We start from the raw sequence: 14168 nt of genomic DNA on the forward strand, positions 1-14168 counted from the left end.
TGTGAAAGACTAAGGCAGACTCATTGAGGAACATTTTTCTGAAGTAGCCACAGGAGAGAGGATGCTCTGCTAAAGCAAGCATATGAAAGAACATGTGATGATGGTTTCTTTGCTAAGGACACACATGTATTGGTCCACTTTACATTGCATAGTTAAGTTGAATTTGTCAAAACTCAATAGAAAGAATCGCACCTAAATAATTCTGGTGTTGTAATGCAATTTTGTGCTGCTTCATGGACTTGGGCTGATTAGATACACATACTGAGGCTGGACATATTGATGATGCATGAGGTTTGGAGGGTATAAATAGGACTCTGCAGTGCGATGGATACAAACCTCGAGCTACTGGTACAGCGAGCTGTTCAATGCTTGTGGGTCACAGCTTTATTAAACTTTGCTTCCCTGAGAGAGGCACACTGAGCATTTCTGGTGTTCCTTTTGGTCCCTTCTGCTGACACAAGCCAAGGCTAAGATCTGGCTCTGTTATGTTGTGTAACCACTGTTGCTAGCCCACTTTACCCAACCTGACTGCTGGTGTATCCATGAAATGTTTGTGTGTGGATCAAGGTGCTGCTGCTTGCCAACCTGTGAGCTGAACTGCTGATTTCCAATCACAGACAGGAGCTGCTCCAAGATACATTTATAGACAGGACGACTTCCCCCATATCCTTTTCTTTCCATTACCTCTGGTGGGTAGAGGACTTCAAAGGTTAAAGCATTTAAGAATCATCATTAAAATAGGTTTTGAAAAATTTAAATTTACAGCTTCAATCCATTGTATTTACTTTATACCCTGCACTCTTTTCTCACTATTTATGTTTTATCGATTTTGATTAAAAAGGGTGCTTAAAGGCAAGGGTGATATGTCAAAGCTGTGGTGAGAAACTGATTTCAGATCTATATTCGTTTGAACATGGAGTTCATGGTACTACAATCTGAGAAACACAAGAATCTCATAGACCTAACAGCACCATGGAGACTTGAATTCTGGGAAAATAGAACTGATATTCCTAATCATTTTTCTTTCAGACAGTATATGTAAAATAATATTTTCTCAAAATTTTCCTTAAAACACCTAGATATTAGGATTATCATTTTGTAATCATTTGAGAATGTCCAATAACCTTTGTATGACATTAAAATATCTCCTTTAAGTGTCTTACTTAACTCATGAAACTTTATAATTATGTTTTCACAGAAATATATTTAAAAGTCTACAGTATTAAAAATTACTTTTAGTCAAAATAAATATTATTATTTTCTTGTATTCTTTTTACACTGAAAACACTATAGTTGCTTTTCTGAAATTTTCTGTAATGCTTATATTAAAAAAAATAAACTGACCTCTAGCCACAACTAGTCACAGCACATGGGACAAAGGGTTTCATTATTTGAAATCTATGTCACTAAGATAAATAAACAATTAATGTACCAATATCACATTTCAAATATTATTGTGCTACTATATTATCTAGGTGGGTTTTCAATTTTTGTTTGTACATCAAATATATTCTTACTTAAAAAGTAAATTGAACACACTATTAGTGCTTTAGATAATGCCACATCACCCTAAATTACCCATAACATCATGTCACCTAAACTATTGATCACTAGAATGACAGGTTAATAGACAAAGAAGAGATGATTATATATCTAAGAAAAAGAAAATAAATGTTTAAAACTGCTTAAGTATTTCACTCAAATAAGAAAGAAAATATTATAATATATCATCATTTAGAGAGAACTATTTTTTTACCAATTTGGACACATAAAAATGTTAAAGTACATTAGACAAGAGTTGGTCATTAGTTGAGACACCAGTACAAATTTGCCTCCTCCAAAGGTTGGGACAGATGGTCTATAGTATCATTACTACTCAATTATTTGCTTATTTATATTTTGTAAACATTGTTTATGGTATATAGTGATTAATCTCTAAAAAATTTGAAATGCATTTAACTATGTGAATTATACAAATAATGTATAGCATATATTATACATGAAATATTTACTATAAACAGAGAGTAAGACATATTGCATTGTGGGATTATCCTGTCATTTAATTTCTTTTTTGTAAAGTTTCATCTTCTGTAAATGATCCTGAGATCTGTTTTTTTAATACAGTGTCAAGGGTTGATGTTACTTTCATGTAACTTTATCTGAGTTTAGATTTGTTGCCCTCTACATTCTGGACAGATTTTTACCATATATACCCAAGACCTTTCTAGCATTCCATTAAATATGCCAGTTTTTTCATAGAAACTGAAATACCTTACTATTTTCTTTTTTAAATCAATGTTTACTTCAAACGTTTCTGATGCTCTTTCAAGAGTAAAATGTTGCACTATGATCCATATCAACGGCCCAGTTTTTATTCAGGCTGAGGCCAAGAAAGGTGTCTTATAGACATGAGATTACCTAGGTGTGTGGCAACAATTAACTTCCTTACTCTCACTTTCACTTCACTTATTTTTTTCCATTTCAGGAATATATAATCAGTATTTCAAAAATGAAAGAAAATGTTTGGCCTACCTGTTCTTATCCTCCCTTACTTTGCCTATAATGATCCTTTCCAGTTATTTTTTTAATAGATCGATAAATAGATATATAGATAGATTGATAGATAGATAGATAGAAATGCATTTTCTTCTTTAGCACAGAATAAGCAGCTATTTTGTACATATACCACACGTTATTTATTTAGCTGATTTAATCTATGTAAAGGGGTTAGACAACTCAGCTCATTCTTTCATATGATTATTGGAAAGCAGGTCAAAATCAGTATCTCTGCTAATGCTGATTTAGATGCATTTGTTTTATGTGAATGATCACGAATGGCTAGCTGCATGACAGTGGTGTAGGGTGGTAGCCTCCCAAGCAATGTTATATAACTTTTTTTTTCCAAGTTATCATTTTTGACATTCTCAACAATATTTTTTAACAGGTTTCATTATTTTCAGCACATTCACTAGAATTTGTTTTATTTCTTTTTGTTATGTGCATAACTACTCATGCTTGCTTTTAGTTTCACCTCATTGGTAGACCATTTCTATGTTTACTCTTTTTAAGTCTGTGTCTCTTTTCTAATTTTTGTTTAATTGCTATGTTTGTCTGGTTGTTCTGAAAAACTGTAATTCCTTTTCTGACTGTTTCATACAGCTCCTACATGGAATTTCTGGCTTGTTTGAATTCCTTTTGAGACATTTATGGCTTCTTATCATGTTTTTAAAGTTTAATGATTACTGAATATATAATATCATATGGGTATGAGTGTTTTTCCTGCATGTTGCATTCACACCATGCATGGGTTTGAAAGCTAAGGAGGTCAAAGAGAGTTCTGGATCCCCTAAAACTGTAATTTTGAGGGTTGTGAGCTATGATGATGATACTGGTAATTGAGCCTAGATTCTCTAGAAGGACAGTCTGTCTATTTAACCTCTGAGCAACCATTCCAGTCTGCTTTTACCACTTTTAACAATTAATTTTAAGTTACTCTATATGATATTTAAGCTATTTAGTTGTCTTTATATTTATTCATTGAAAGTCATGAACCCAAGAAAAGTCAAATTTCCTTTATTTTCATGTTGCTTACATTTTAATTATGACTTATGAACCTATTGGGACAGAAATAATTCTTCTTCTTCTTCTTCTTCTTCTTCTTCTTCTTCTTCTTCTTCTTCTTCTTCTTCTTCTTCTTCTTCTTCTACTTATTCTTTCTCTTCTTCTTCTTCATCTTTGACCCAATGATAAGATATAATTGCCCACTTAAACATACAAAGCCCGGTACCATCCATTTCTTAAGAACATTAATAACAACCTATAAATACACAGAGCAGAATCTTAACATCACCTGCCATGGCTTCTCCCCTCTCTCTCTCCTCTCTCTCTCTTTCTCTTTGTGCTAGTCTCCTCCTCTTCTTTTCAAACTTCTCCTGACCATCCTTTTCTTCTCCTCCAATGACAGACCTCCTTCTATTGTGTACCTGCCCCTCACATGTACTTTACAAATTAAATCGGGAGAAGTTTCTGGTGAAGTCACCTGATTCCTGAGTATGTGACTAGGGAGCTGTCCTTGGGGCACGGGAATTAGCATCAGAATACAGATAACTTCAGGGCAAACCACAACATTTCCTCCTTTTTGTCCAATTAAAAAGCCTTTTCACTTATGTATAAGTTGAGTACAATTATTATCATTCTACAATTTATAAAGCATATGATATTCTCAATATCCAGTTCATCTCTATATCAGTTAAAAAGAACATTTAGTTATCCATTCTAGCTTAAGAAAGGCTTAAAATCTATATTATATCTTGGCTAGCTTGTATACTATCTGATAACTATCCAATAAAATATGTATATTCACAGTTAAAGAGCCGGATAAGCTATGAAACTATAAGCAGTCTTTAACCCCGTCAGAAATCTGAGAATGACCAAATATCTATACACAAAGGAAGCCTAACACGGCTTCCAGAACTGAGAGGTTGTAGAGACAGATCTCCACTATCACAGTCCCCAGTTAGCAATATGTGAGCTCAAGTCTTCAGCCTTCTGGCCCAAAATCAACTGACAGACTTTTGAAATGCTGATTTTGAAGGACTGATCACCGTGTCTTGGCAGAGTTTATCAGTCAACTATTCTGCATAATTTGTCCATTTCTGGACAGTACTAGTCTGCAGATGAAATAGGCAGTTTTGTCCAGTGGCTGCCTAGCCACAAAATATTGCCTCACCTGGAGGTAGATATGTTCAAATTCATCTTAAAATCCACCAAAGGGGAACTGTTAGGAGTAGATATGCCTCAACAAAAGATAAATAACTTTAATTCTCAAATTTTGTGGATTTCTGATGTTTTGAATCCCATCTATCTATATAAGACAATCTGTACTTTTGTCTCCATATCCTAAATTTTATCTTGAAAGTACTTTCACAAACTCAGAGCCATGACTTTGCTATTTGAACACTAACTCACAGGTGTAATCAACTCAGAAGTTTGTAATGACATCAATAGAAGGACTGGCTCTAAACCTTGTACTTTTAAACTTTTTTGACAAATAAATTCTATACCAAAACAATGACTTAAGCTTAGTTACCAAATGAGATTATGACTATACAATTCAATCTATCAAATTCCTCCCTGTTAAATTACAATCATTTCTAAATTCCTCATAAAAATAACTTTAGAATAACCACTTTCGGCCCCACAAAGTACAGGGAATTGGGGTGACAACTACTCTATAACTTATTAAAAATGTACATGGGCATTGAGATATCCTTGGGGGTAAGGGGGTAGGAAGAATGAAGCAAATGCTATAGCTGATGTGTTCTGACTGGACCCAGGTGAAAGTCCTTGAGACCAGGATTCCAAGTAGGCACACTCTGTAAAATACAACTCACAAGACAAAAGTTTAGAATCGAGATATCTTTTTGTTTGATTCTCCTGAATAAATTTTTCAGATGATCTTTCTCTATCACAGTATGACTCTGTGAGGTTTCCAGAGCCTAATTACACTTTGTAAAAACGCAAAGACAAAATCTTTCTCCCAAAATACTGTGTTCCTTAGTCTGTAACAAAAAAGTTTGTATCTTGCACTCTCTCCAAGAGTAATAATATAACATAAAACGCTAAGTCAGACCCATCATGAAGACTAAACAATTTTTTTAAAAAGGAAGTAAGCTAAACAATGAGCCTGATAGGCATTTGTACTCTATGATATCAGGAAATGAACCCAAAATTCTGGTGGAGCCCACATTAAGAGAATTCGAGCTTCCTGTTGTGGTAAATATCCAAAGTGACCACAAACCCTCCCTAGCCAGCATCAAGGAGCCATATGGCCTTTAGCAGGGTAATTCATAAGACAACCAAATACTTTCTATCAATTTCAATATCAATAAGCAACATATCAAACCAGGACTTTAGCCCAAAATATCTCAATCTGTTAAGCTCTCTACCCGGAGCCAGAGAGTTTTATTTAACCTTAATAACTTCCATAATATATGCCTGCATTCACTCTCCCTGGTGTTACAGACATTTCATCACAACTCTCTACTTGGAGGTAGTGACTAATCTTCTAATTTTTCCTTATCTAAGTTCTGAACCATAGATGAAAATCACCACATAATTCGGGTAATCTCTTTACTCTCCTTAAAACAAACTTAAACACCTTCTATCAATTCTAAAACCAATAAGCAACTTAAAACTCAGGACTTTAGCCCAAAAAATATCCATCTGTTAAGCTCTCTACCCCAAGCCACAGATTTTTCTTTAACCTCAATAACTTCTACAATATATGCCTGCATTCACTCTCCCTGGAGTTACAGACATTTAATCAGAACTCTACTTGGAGGTAGTGACTAATTTTTCCCTATCTAAGTTCTGAACTGTGGATGAAAATCCCCACCTGATTCAGGTAATCTCTTTACTCTCTTCTTTCTAAAAACAAACTCAATCACCTTTTAATAATACCTTTAATTAAGAAGTTAGCTTGTCTAACTAGGATTTCAACCCAAAATTCTTGTGGAGCCCACGTTAAAAAGAATATGAGTATCCTGAAAGACTTTCTAAACAACTGTCTTTAAAAAGCAGCTTTCAATCTCTAACTCTCTGAGTTGCCATTACTTATCACACAGCAGGGGACCTACAGCCTGCCAGCCCAGGTGGCTTCCCCTTTCTTTGTTTGAATTCCCTCCCTAAAGATATCACATGACTTAACATGACCCAGGCCTAATCTTAGAAAGAAAAAAAAAAAACTTTCTCTGAACTCTTAGATTACTAGTGGATTCTTTAAAACATTAGTTCGCCATCTGTTGTAAAATATAAAAATAAAAGAAGTATCATTGACTTTACCCCACTGGGTCCTGCACCACGGTGCCGGTGCCCTAAGATATCTGCTAGGTATCTTATGGAAACACATCCCAGCTGCACGCTTTTCCTACACTCAAACACTCACATAAAAGAACACACAACACAATAATCTTTCAACAAAGAGAAAGAGAGAGAGAGGAGAGAGAGTGAGGAGAAGCCATGGCAAGTGATGTTAAAATTCTGCTCTGTGTATTTACAGGTTGTTATCAATGTTCTTAAGGAATGGATGGTACCAGGCTTTGTATGTTTAAGTGGGCAATTATATCTTATCAATTGGGTCAAAGATAGAAGAAGAAGAAAAAGAAGAAGAAGAAGAAGAAGAAGAAGAAGAAGAAGAAGAAGAAGAAGAAGAAGAGGAAGAGGAAGAGGAAGAGGAAGAGGAAGAGGAAGAGGAAGAGGAAGAGGAAGAGGAAGAGGAAGAAGAATTATTTCTATCTTAATAGGTTCATAAGTCATAATTAAGATGTAAAAAACAAGAAAATAAAGGAAATTTGACTTTTCTTGGGTTCATGACTTTCAATGAATAAATATAAAGACAACTAAATAGCTTAAATATCATGGAGAGTAACTTAAAATTAATTGTTAAAAGTGATAAAAGCAGACTCCCAAACAAAAATGTTCAGAACCAGATGGGTTTATTTCAGGATTCCATCAGACCTTCAAAGAAGACCTAATATGAATACTAACTATTCCACAAAACAGGAACAGAAGGCACACTACCCAATTTGGTTTTTGAAGCCACATTTAGGGTTATATTTAAACCACACTAAGAACCAACAAAGAAAAATAACTTCAGACCAATTTTCCTTATGAATATCAATGCAAAAATACTCAAATAAATTATCACAAAACAAATACCAGAATGTATCAAACAATCACTCATCATGATCAAGAAGACTTCATCACAGTTATTCAATGATTGTTCAATATTTGGAAATCCATCATATAAATGCAATCCACTATATGTACAAACTCAAGAAAAAAAATCACATGATCATTTCATTAGATGCTGAGAAAGCATTTGATAAAATTAAACATCCTTTCATGATAAAAGTCTTGGAAAGAACAGGAATTCAAGGCCCATACCAAAACATATTAGAAGCAACATACACAAACCAGTAACTAACATCAAACTAAGTGAAGAGAAACTTGAAGCAATCCCACCAAAATCAGGGACTAAAAATGGCTGCACAGTCTCTCACTACATATTCAATATAGTACTTGAAATCCTAGCCAAATCAATTAGAAAAACAAGAACAAAAACAACAACAATTAAAAAAAAAAAAAACAGGAGAAAAAACATGTCAAAGGAATACAAATTGGAAAGGAGGAGTGAAAATATCAATATTTGCTGATGTTATGATAGTATACTTAAGCGATTCCAAAAATTCCACCAGAGAACTTCTACAGCTGAAAAACAACTTCGACAAAGTGGCTGGATATAAAATTAACTCAAACAAATTAGTAACCTTCATCTACTCAAAGGATAAACAGGATAAGAAAGAAATTAGCTTAATGGTGCTCTTCACAATAGCCAAAAATACTATAAAATACCTTGGTGTGTCTCTAACCAAGCAAGTTAAAGATCTGTATGACGAAACTTCAAGTCACTGAAGAAAAAATTGAAGAATATTTCAGTAGATGGAAGGATTTCCCCATGCTTATGAATTGACAGGAATAATATGGTAAAAATGGCCATGTTGCTGAAAGCAACCTACAGATTCAATGCAATCCCCATCAAAATTTCAACTCAATTCTTCATAGAGTAAGAAAGAGCAATTTGCAAATTCATTTGGAAAAACAACCACAAAAAAACAAGATAAAGGAAAACTCTTCTCAACAATGAAAGAACTTCTGGGATAAACACGATGCCTGACCTCAAGCAGTATTACAGAGCAGTCATGATAAAAAGAAAAACAAGAAACAAACAAACAAACAACAACAACAAGAACAACAAAAACCTGCATAGTATTGTTACAGAGAAAGTCGGGTAAATAAAAAGAATTGAAAACCTAGAAATGAAGCCACTCATCTCTGATCACTTGTTTAAAAAAAAAAAAAAAAAAGAGCTAAAATTATCCAATGGAAAAAAGACAGCATTTTTAACAAATGGTGCTGGTTCAACTTCAGGTCACTATATAGAAGATTAGAAATTGACTCATTTGTATCTACTTGTGCAAAGCTCAAGTCCAAATGGATCAATGACCTCCACATAAAACCAGATACATTCAAACTAATAAAGAGAAAATAGGGCTGAGCCCCAAACATTTTGGCACACAGAAAAATTTCCTGAAGAGAACACCAATGGCTTATGCTCTAAGATCAAGAATCAAAAAGTGTGACCTCATAAAATAGCAAAGCCTCTGTAAGGTAAAGGACACTGTCAATATGACAAATTGGCAAGCAACAGATGGGACAATGATGTTTACCAATCCTAGATCTCAAAGAACTCAAGAAGCTATATTCCAGAAATTCAAATAATTCTATTACAATGTGGTATGGTTCTAAAGATGGAATTCTCAACTGAAGAATATCGAATGGGTGAAAAGAACCTAAGGAAATGTTCAACATTCTTAGTCATCAGGGAAATGCAAATCAAAACAAACCTTACATTCTACCTAACACCAGTCAGAATGGCTAAGATCAAAACTCAGGTGACAGTTGATTCTGGTGAGGGATGTGGAGAAGTAGGAACATTCCTCCATTGCTTGTGGGATTGCAAGCTGGTACAACCACTCTGGAAATCTCTCTGGCAGTTCCTCAGAAAATTGGACACAGTACTACCTGTGCATGTGCTATACCACTCCTTGGCATACACCCAAATGATGCTCCAAAATATGTCAAGGACACATGCTCCACTATATCATAGTACTATTTTTTTGTAATAGTCATAAGCTGGAAACAAACCAGAAGTCCCTCAACAGATAAATGGATATGGTAAATGAGACACATTTCCACAATGGAGTACTATTCGTTATTAAACAATGACTAAGAAATTATTAGGCACATTGATAGAAACAGAATATATCATCCTGTGTGAGGTAACACAGTCACAAAAGAGCAAAAATGCTATGCACTCACTGATAAGTGGATATTAACCTAAAATTTGGAATACCTAAGAAAAAATTCAGTGATCATATGAAGCATAAGAGGAAGACCAAAATGTTGATGCTTCACTCATTCTTGGAAGGGACAATTAAATACTCATGGGAGGAAATACAGGGACAAAAAGTAGAGCAAAGACTGAAAAGAAGGTCATCTAAAGACTGCCTTACCTTGGGGTCCATCTCATATGCAGCCACCAAACTCAATCACTATTGCTGATGCCAAGAAGTGCTTGCTGTCTGGAGCCAGATAGGAGTGTCTCCAAAGAGCCCTACTGATACAGATAAGGATGGTTCCAGCTAACTATTGGACTGAACAAGGGACCTCAATGGAAAAGTTAGAGAAAAGACTGAAGGTGCTGAAGGTGTTTCCAACACCATAGGAAGAACAACAATGTGAGATATCCAAACCCCACCAGAGAACATGTGGACTAAACCACTAACACATGAGTATACACAGATGGACCCATGACTCCAGAAATATATGTGGCAGAGGCTGACATTGTTCAGCATCATTGGAAGGAAGCCCTTGGTCCTGTGATGGTTTGTTTCTCCAATGTAGAGCAATGTCAGGTCACTAAGGTTAGAGTGGGTAGGTGGGAATAGAAGCATCGTCATAGAAACAGGTGGAGAAGTTAATGGAGTGTGGGAGAGGGGGAAAAGAGGATAACATTTCAAATGTAAATACATAAAATATCGAAGAATATTAAAATTATGTAAAAAAGAATCAAAGGAAAAATTTGGTGATCTGATGCCAGATATAAAAGAATTATTGGAGAAAAGAAATAATGAAAATATGACTACAGTGATTAAATTTCTATAGTAAACCAAGTTTAATATATCAGGTAGTAGGAAATTATTTTTAATATATTAATATTATGATAAACTGAAACAGAATCAAAATCAAATAAAATCATCCTGTATTATCTTTCTGTAACCCTAAGGCTTTAAAACAATAATCTTAAAGAAGAAGATGTTGAGATTAAAGAAAACTGATGTTATGGTAATTGACTTTTTAGTTTTTTAATATTTCTGGTTGATTGTTTTTCATTCAGATTTCTTATTCAATTAGGGAACAGTTTAGAGGAAATTGTACATTGAAAAGCTGTGTAATCGATGAATAAAATTTCTGAGAAAGTTATTTAATTTATAAATAAGTCCTGCAAGAGACACAGATTGTCATAGTAGCAAAAACCATATTGAGATGTGCCTCCTTTCTGTCCCATCTCGCTTGAAACAAACGACATCATGTATCTGATTCTTCTTTCCCTTCATCACTCTTTTATTCACCCTTTTCCACACTCTACCATCAGCTGAACCTGAACAATGTCAGTGATATGGCATTCTAAATCTAAATATCTAAAAGAATTATTAACAAAATATTATGAAATTAATTGTCTGTATACAAGATTTTTAAAAAGGTACCTACAAACCAGGAAACATATAGAATTTTAGCCAAAGCTTCTCACACATTGCTATACTTCTTTATTGCAAACCCTGAATGAACTTGATCTAATGTAGGATATTCACGTTGTGTAAAATTATAAAAGTTCATGCAACTGCTTCCAAATTGGAACACAGAATTGGGGTAACCTATACCTATGTTCCTGAGTAACTATTTTTGTTTGTTTATATTTGTTTCCTGGCAGAAATGTGACACCATCACAGCCAGAATGAGTTCCTCTTTTGCCCCAAGGAAGAAAAGATGTTCAGTCTCTAATCGCAATTAAGGCAATTTATCTCCCCTGTGTCTGGAATGATATTTTCCTGGAACAGGAGGACTTTCTAGTTGGTTCTACCTTTATTTGTTCACAGTCTGTTGAGTAAGATATATTAAGAAAATATTAGGTTCTCTTACCATCACTAGCTTTTAATTAACTTCTATTATCTGCCTTTGGAATTCTGTAATTGTCCACACTTTATGCCCATGCCAGAACAATCATTGTGAGAGTCCTTTAACACATGGCCTTTTGTTTTTGGTGTACATTTACCAAGAAATATTTAAAGAAACAAAAGCAAAGATGAGTAGTGCCCACAGGTCATTTCCTGGGGAGTGGGAGTATCCCTATCTGTTCATTTCTTATGTGTTATATGAGGTTGGAAATAGTGGGAGACAGTAATATCATAACAATATAAAATTTTTCCATATGCATGTGTCTGACAACTTAAGAGCCAAAAGTAAACTATATTAACAGGAAATAAAAAATTTTAAAAATGTCTTTGGGTGACATACATCAGAACAAACTCTGACCATCATTTCTGCTGAGAATCATCTATTCATGTTTACAATATCCAGAGAGTGAAAATGGATTTACCATTCAGTGTCTCATTTTTATTCCATTTTCTTCTTCCCTTCCTTCGCTTATTTCTTACAATGTACCAAGAAAAAAAATGGAAAAGTAGATAGATAGTACCTGCCATGGAGAACACCACCTAAGAACTAAGACTCCACTGAGGTCTCAGCTAAAAATAATTCTGAGTTCTTCAGCTCCTCTACTCCTCCTCCCCCTCCTCCTAAACTTCAATCACCTGCACTTCCTCCTCCTCCTATCTAAATGTAAAATTTTGATCTGATGTTGTCAGGACCAGCAACACCTATGACAGTTAGTCATCTCCATCTGGGTGGTTTTTGTGCAGGGCTGTATCACTGTGGAGGAAACTCTAGATCTTGCTGACAGTAATACACACCCACATCCTCAGCCTCCACGCTACTGATTTTCAGTGTGAAATCTGTTCCTGACCCACTGCCACTGAACCTGTCTGAGATTCCTGATGCACGGGTAGACATCCAATAGATCAGGAACTGAGGAGACCGTCCTGGCCTCTGCAGATACCAATTCAAATATGTCTTGCCATTGCTGTGTAGCAGACTCTTACTAGACTGGCAGGTGATGGAAGCTGACTCTCCAGAAGGGACAGGATTGGGGAGTGCATCCTGGGTCATCACAATATCCCCATTGAGCCCTAAAATGAGAGAAATGAAAGGTATGCACACACATGATGCTGTTTTCAAATCATTTTTCTTTCCTTTATTTCACATATTGTGTCATTACTTTCATTCATATTTCAAAATGCTCAACATAAAATACCTATATAAGGTCCTTCTAAAATTTGTAGGAATCATCTGTGACCATCAGGTTTTGCGGTGCTGTATGGGTAGCCACAAAGCTTAAGTTTACCAAGAAACTTTAGAAAAACATGCCTGACAAACAAAAACATTGATTTCAAATATGAACAGCACCTCCATCTGTATCTGGATTAGGAGGGTCCAGAAATCCCCACTCCACACATTCCCCTTTATGGAATTCTGTACTAACCAGGGATCCAGAGCACAAGCAACTCCAGGAACTGAAAAGAGCACCTCATTCTGAGAGCTTGATATGAAGAGTCCTGAATACTCAAGGCAGAAAGAGGGACTAGCTTTTATCTTGGACTTGCAAAATGAAGTGGACCCTAGGGAACATTATGCAAATCCATTGGTTAGTACAGCTGTGTGAAAAGTACCAAGGGCATGGAAAGCCCCTTCTATGTGGAGGAGTAACATAAAGTTGTTTTTTTTTTTTTTAGAAACACATTCAATTCCTATCACTATAGTACAGGGTAGATAGACCCCTGATAATGACTGGATATAAATCATTTCCAGTAATAAAACATCTACAAGGCTACACGGTCAAGGCATGCCTAATTGATCTAGACTGAAATTTCATGTAGGCATGCATCTTAAAGTCATTATTTGAATAAGAATTAAGTAATCGTATCCTGTGACAAGCAAAACAGGAAGAAAAAAGAAATAAAATTAATGGTCTTTTCAAAATAAAGGTGAGAGTGGGAGATACTTTTTCCTAAAAATATAATTATGAAAACTTCATCAAACAGGTCACAGTCTAGTACTAATAAAATTTGATTGTATATCCTCAAAGTGTTTGCCATATAACTAAAGCATTTAGAATTACTTACGATGGAGCAATTGAGTTTTCCTAAATGGCTAATGTACTTGCCTCCTGAGTTTGACACCAAGACCTCACAAGCTCAGTTACCATAGTTTGTTCTCTGATAACCTGTCTACAATGGCAGGTATATGCACATATGTAAATATGCATACAATAAAGTAGTAAATATTGTTTTAAAGAATGTCCTATGGGTAATGAGATAAAGTATACCACAAATATTTAATCTGCTTTGGTTTTGAGTACTGCTTTTCCT

At 35.0% G+C, this 14168-nt stretch overlaps 1 gene segment (V, D, J or C); it reads right to left on the reverse strand.

Annotated features, from left to right (window-relative positions):
• Positions 1 to 12609: 12609 nt before the first annotated feature.
• Positions 12610 to 13331, reverse strand: LOC116883972. The segment is given in 2 exon segments: positions 12610 to 12929; positions 13283 to 13331. Coding segments are annotated over 2 exon segments (369 nt in total).
• Positions 13332 to 14168: the final 837 nt, after the last annotated feature.

Source organism: Rattus rattus, chromosome 14 (genome assembly GCF_011064425.1).
Source record: "Rattus rattus isolate New Zealand chromosome 14, Rrattus_CSIRO_v1, whole genome shotgun sequence".
NCBI classification, from domain to species: domain Eukaryota; kingdom Metazoa; phylum Chordata; class Mammalia; order Rodentia; family Muridae; genus Rattus; species Rattus rattus.